The 6,429-nt window shown below is 35.6% G+C and overlaps 2 protein-coding genes across 3 annotated transcripts; one reads left to right on the top strand and one right to left on the bottom strand.

Moving 5' to 3' along the window:
- Positions 1-274: 274 nt before the first annotated feature.
- LOC139877436 (uncharacterized protein At4g18257-like) lies at positions 275-4,448 on the top strand. Of its 2 annotated transcripts, XM_071864865.1 has the most exons (4): positions 275-698; positions 2,515-2,835; positions 3,349-3,523; positions 4,131-4,448. In XM_071864865.1, exons 1-3 carry the CDS (start codon positions 412-414, stop codon positions 3,509-3,511), a joined length of 771 nt encoding a protein of 256 aa, XP_071720966.1. In that variant the 5' UTR covers positions 275-411; the 3' UTR covers positions 3,512-3,523; positions 4,131-4,448. The 2 variants fall into 2 exon arrangements, with proteins under 2 accessions (XP_071720966.1, XP_071720965.1); XM_071864864.1 differs by lacking the exon at positions 4,131-4,448 and having other exon boundaries at positions 3,349-3,915.
- A 585-nt stretch (positions 4,449-5,033) lies between these two features.
- On the bottom strand, positions 5,034-5,510 carry LOC139875440 (uncharacterized). Its single transcript, XM_071862776.1, has one exon. It carries the CDS (start codon positions 5,508-5,510, stop codon positions 5,034-5,036), a length of 477 nt encoding a protein of 158 aa, XP_071718877.1.
- Positions 5,511-6,429: the final 919 nt, after the last annotated feature.

The raw sequence follows: 6,429 nt of genomic DNA on the forward strand, positions 1-6,429 counted from the left end.
AAAGACTTAATAAATTAACTCAACTACCGCTTCAAAACTAAAATGACGCCGGTTAGAGTACAAATTTAAATTTAAAAGAAGGGCATGAATGTAAAAATGTACAGTAACGGCTGCTTAGAAACTTAAATGATGTCATAAGCAATTTCAATGGTTGAGATTAAAAGTCAGCATTCTAATCTAAAGGCTTGGATTTTGACAAGTAGTTTTTTTTTGAATAAAAAATAGAATCATAAAAGTTTTCGAGAAAAGAGATTAAACCCCTTATATGTTTGTTCAATTCAGCGACTTTACAAATGAACGAAACTTGTATTGATTAAAAACCCTAAAATATCACCCATCGATCAATTGGAAGCATCATCAATCAAATTAATCAATTTCAATTTTACAAAGCCACAAATTAGGGTTTGGAGAATGAGCTCAACAGACGAAATGGGGAAGAAAAAAAGAGTGGTTGTTGAATCACTAGGATGGCTAACGGAATCATCAATCATGCCTAAAAAACACCGTGCAATCGCCGGTGTAGGTCCTTCATCAATTCTCGAACTTAAAGCTCAATTATACAAATCTCAAGAAGAAGCCAAATCTAATCATTTGAATACAAATCCTGATCAACTCGATGTCCATCGCGCTAAGAAGAAAATCACTCCCAAGGATACGTTTTCTGCCAAAAATTCCGGCGTTCAAGATCGTTCTCACAAGTATGGAACCCTAAATTACCCCTAATTTAATTTTATCGTTTTTTTTTTTTTTTTTTTTTTTTTTTTATTTATGAATTGTTTGACTGATACTGGTTTGTTCTTAGGACTATAGGGTTAATGAAAACCTAATAGTGACTTGTTTGATCGATACTGATTTACTTAAGAGCTGTCCAATTATTAATTATATATAGTATTATTTTTTGGTTTATGGAGTTTATTTCTTGTGTGGTTTCTAATTTTCATGGTTAGGCACTTAGCTTGGCTACGACCCTTAGTCGGAGGTTGTAAAGAATTGATAGGTGGGACTAATCGACCGAAACCTTGTAGGGACTAATTGGCCAAATCGGGCACTAATCAGATACATCTTTATCATATAATGTCACTATAAACATAAAATATACATTACTGTCTAGAAACATAAACGTTAACATAGTTGTCTAGAATTCTATGCATAACCGCTCAATTGTTCAAATACTTCAAGCTTGACCAAGTTTTACTATGACCTCTTTGACCAATTAATCCTAATTTGATAAAATAATCTCTGACCCATGACCGACTTTTAAGTGGGATTAGACTAGTCGAGTTGGAGTAGCCCTAAATCCCGATTAATCCTGACTTTTACAACCATGCCCTAGGTTTGCCTAATTTTAATGAGAAGTTTGAAAGTAGACTGCCATCTGTTTATCAAATAATTACCTTTTGGATTTGTTCAATTATACTGATATGATATACTGATGATTGTTTGTTTAGTTGCTTTAGAAGAGTAATAATATATGTAGTTCATATTAACTTGTTCATACGCTGTTGGAAGTCGCGTATCCTTATAATTGTTTTATGAGATTGCTCTATATTTTCATGACATTTAGTCGATAATTGAGCATTTTCATATATTAAGTCCCTATTTGGCGAAACTGGTTATTTTATATTGATAATATTCTGTGCTATGCCTCTTTATGTTAAAAGGCGCGTTATACCTCTTTCTATGTTTTCTACTTTTTGAAACTCAAAAGATAAAGAAGTATCGTTAATTTCTTCATTCATGGCTTCGATAGTTAAAGAAAGTTTCATTCAAGATCAAATTTATATATATGCAACATAATTTTGGTATATTACGAACGAGTTTACTAATTCTATAATGTCAGGAAAAGCCAGTTTTATAGATAATCCCTTTTGCAAAATCGTTAAGACAATTCTGAAAACGCTGTAGCTTCCAAAAAATTTCCCTTGATGCAAAGAACTTTTATGTGGCCCCTTTTTGCAAATAGATCTAGTATCAGCTCGCCTCGTCATGTCTTGCATCCTCCTATTATTATCCCTAAAGCTTTAAAATTTCTTCAAACTTATACAAGGCATCAGCATTCAGCACGTGTAATGATGTTACACTTAATAACAGAAGTTAATTAGAACATCTTTCCATTGTCTTGGCTTGTCTTAATAATCAGTTGCATTTTTGGTCTGAAGTAACTTGCAATGGGCTGAGGTGGTTAAGTTTATTTTTTAGGATAACCTTACTAGTAAATGTAACTTCATGAGGTTGTTCATACTCCCATACTAGAAACTGGCCATAAACTGTCGGCTTCAAAATCTTGCCATTGTTCATGCACCCTTACTTTTTCTTTTTAGATATTTGCTTGTGTAAAAAATGGACCTACATTTGCCTTTCCATCCATTGTATATTAATTAATAGGATTCACTAAATAAAATTCTGATACCTTGAACATATAAGATGAGTATATGGCTACTCTTTTGCGTCTGCATGTAATTAGAAAGAATGATAATTAATATTTTTCTTTTGACTTGTTCGACTAAATGACAGGGATAAGCTCGAGATGAAAGCTGTCAAAGACGGGTCAGCAAGTTACGCAGCATTAGAGAAGAAAGCTGCACTGTATGAAAAGCTGGCAAAAGGAGAACTGTCCGATGAGGAAGATAAAGAAAAATACTGTGTTGACTTTTTCAGTAAGAGCATCGTAAAAGAAGAATCACTGCAACCTAAGGGACATTATATGTTTTCCACCGAAGTGGCAGATCATGAGCCTGATAAGGATGATGAGCCCGTTTTGTCTGAAACAATAGCTACGGGTCTCGGCAGGGCAGCTGGTACAGTAGACAATGATGAGCATAAGCGTTTTGTAAGGTACTCGGTACTTTTCATTTAATTTAATTCATGTAAATATAGGCTGTTGCTTTGTATTGGAAACTTTATTATTCAAAGTTGAGACGGATAGTGTGTTCATGCTGACCAAAACTTGTCGGAAGATTGTAAAATAACAACTGTCCCCGAATTGAAATAGCCCTATTTTTTTTACTTTACAATCAAATTCTTTATTTACAACGTTTAGACAACTCTTTAAGGTATTTAAATCGTAATAATTTTTTTAGTGGCTTTAGTCAGTAGACAACTTTTTGTCCGGAAATGGTAGTAAGGAAACATAATTGATAAATAGGCGCATTGTATTGCCGTTGCTATATTTTGGTGGACCTAGTGTAACCTTTTGAATACTTTAATGATAATGTTACGGTATTCTTGTTTGAATGATAACCAAGGTCATAAATCCATATCCATATACAGTATATATAAGCAGTGTTACCTGATGTTTTATTTTGTTGTTGATAAACTAAATCTTTTTTTATATGTGCTATTTTTCAGGGAAGTTCATGAAGAAGTAAATCAAGCTCGGGAAAAAGTATCTGAATTGAAAGTTCGCAGACAAGAGCAGATGGCTGTACGACGTGAGAAGTTAAAACAGGCGTATTTAAGGAAACAATTGGAGAAGTTGAAAGCTCAATCTAAAGAAGGGAATACTACATGATTGGCAATCAATGTCAGTAACAAACTCAAATTTACATAAAAACTGACATCTTAGGAAGTAGTCTTAAAGCCGAAACAATGCATTATGTATCAATTGATTGATTACACTGGTTTTAGCGGTACATATATCAGTGTTCTTTTTACTGCTCCTGGGTTACATTTTGTGGATTTAGTACTTGGCAAAAAGGACCTGACTGTGACTGGTACATATATCAGTTGCTTTGTTGATGTCCGTATGTCGTAGTATGATGATATATTTCACTCTGGTTGATGTCTCTATTGTGATTGGTCAGTTAAGTTCCCATAGTTTTCCTACCTTGGGTTGCTCAATCTGTATGCAGTTTCACAATGAATGAAGTTTTGTAGTAGGTTCTGCACTTATTTTTGTATGCAGTTTTACATATGGTTTTCAAATTACATCCCTGAGCTCTCTATAGCAATCAAGTTTGGGTATTGTTGTATTAGATTAGAAGTTGATGACTTAATTAGCATACAAGAAGTTGAGGGACGTTTAATAAGTTGGTTACCTGTTTAATGCATCTTTCCGTTTTTTCTTCTTTTGATGTCTTCACTCTATATCTAAAAAAATTTCTCCATAAAGTTCATTATGTTTGTTGCAGGTTGGTTTTGTTCAGCAGCAACTACGCAGATGGTAGTGGCTTTGATGATGTGTTCATCGTCGGTCTATTTTGTCATCTTCAAATCTTACTGGGCGGTTAATATAAAACAAGCGTTTGGTAAAACAAAAATACCGAGATACACAACTTGAAGTCGGGCTTCAACTCTTGGTTCATTGTCTAAAGTTATCTGAAGTTCTTTATGTGGTACCAACATATTGTTTGTCGGATTCCAAACTGAAGTTTTCTTTGTACCAAATCAGAATTGTCAAAATCTGGTTTTAACCAGATTTGTGTAAAAATGAGAAGAGACCAATGGAAAACCCTAATATTTTTATTAAATAAAAATATTTAATATGCTTATGATTTTTTTTATTTTTATTCTTTTTTAATTCGTTTGAGAGGAATTGAATAGTTTAGTTTGAAAACTTAAAATTTAAACTATGATGTAATGTAATTGTGAAGTATAAAGATTTTGTTTTACATTGAAATTAATAGGTTTCATGCATTATTAATTCGACAAGAGCAAGGTATCTCGTTTTCTGTTAACTTGTCAAGCACCGCCGGTTTATATGATGTGTGCTTCCTGAATTGATAACTTGATTCGAGGAATCACGTGTTGTAAACTGAAGCTATGGAAAAGAAACAAGCTCGAGCTATGCAACAATGGAGTTTTATTGATATTGAAAAGTTTGTTACAGAGAGAAAGTGATTTTGCAATACATGAACTGAATGAATCACTAAGTGCTTGTACTTCTATTTATGCTACACGAATAACTGAAACAACTCTAACAGCTCCAGACTTGTAACGAACTTGTCTTAACAGTTTTAACCTCTAACTGAGCCCACGTGCAGCTCACGTGTCCTGTTCGTAACAATCCCCCTTCCTTGAAGACATTCTTGACCTCAAGGATGTTGTTCCATGACATCGAACTCCGGATAACGAAGCATGATATCAGCAGCTCTCTCCCAGGTAGCATCTTCCTCATTTGCTCCTTGCCAGTGGATCAAAAACAAGATATCTGGTCTATTGTTTCGCTTAACCATTCGTCGGGCCAAAATTTTGATAGGTTTAGCTGCCAATACACTATTGGTATCGATTGGAGGTATTGTGCCAGCAGAGTCAGGAGCATCGCCTTTACGTTGCTTAAGTTGAGATACGTGAAAAACGGGGTGTATCTGAGACGTTGATGGTAACAACAATCGATAAGCCACTTCCCCAATGCGCTCTTGAATTTGGAATGGCCCGTAATACTTTGGGGAAAACTTGTGTTGAGTCGAACCTCGTAATGAAATTTGACGAAAAGGTTGTAACTTGACATAAACCCAACACCCAACACCAAATTGGCGCTCAGTACGTCGCTGATCTGCATAATATTTCATTCGGTCTTGTCACGTTTAAGGTGAAATTGAAGCATGGTAATTACATCTTCCCTTGCCCGAAGCGAGCGGTCAACAGCCTCCACATTGGAACTGCCCGGGACATAGGTAGTAATGGAGAACGGAGATTGTCCATATACGACTTCATAAGGTGGTGTTTGTATAGACGTGTGAAAATTGGTATTGTACCAATACTCGGAAAACGATAACCATTTTATCCACTCATTTGGTTTGTCGCCCACCATACATCTTAAGTAACTCTAGACACACCGATTGACCACCTCCGTTTGACTGTCGGTTTGGGGGTGATATGCGGTAGACAAGTGAAGGTTAACGTTGAGCATTTTGAAGAATTCCCTCCAAAAATTACTTGTGAAAATTTTATCCCTATCGCTTACGATAACTCTTGGTAAGCCATGAAGTTTGTACACATTTTCCACAAATGCAGTTTGCTACTTGGGAAGCCGTAAAAGGATGGCTTAGAGGAATGAAATGCCCATATTTACTCAACCGATCGACAACCACAAAGATAACATCTTTTCCTCCCGATTTAGGCAACCCTTCGATAAAATCCATTGATATGTCGGACCAAATGCGAGTTGGAATTGGTAACGGCTGTAAGAGACCGGGGTATAAAACCAACTCGGGTTTGCATCGTTGACAAGTGATACAAGAACGCACATAATTTTCACATCTTTGCGCAAACCCTTCCAATAAAAACATGTTTTGAGCCGCTTAATCGTACCATTAATTCCCGAGTGTCCGCCAACTGCGCCATCATGAAAGTGATGTAACAGAAATGCTCGTAGCTCTGTATTTGCACCAACGACTAGTTTCTGTTTACGGTACAATATGCCATCCACAAGAGTGTAGTTCTTAGTCGTGGGATCCCCTGTAGCTAATTTCTCCAAAAGCTGTTGTA

This window comes from Rutidosis leptorrhynchoides, chromosome 11, assembly GCF_046630445.1.
Source record: "Rutidosis leptorrhynchoides isolate AG116_Rl617_1_P2 chromosome 11, CSIRO_AGI_Rlap_v1, whole genome shotgun sequence".
NCBI lineage: Eukaryota > Viridiplantae > Streptophyta > Magnoliopsida > Asterales > Asteraceae > Rutidosis > Rutidosis leptorrhynchoides.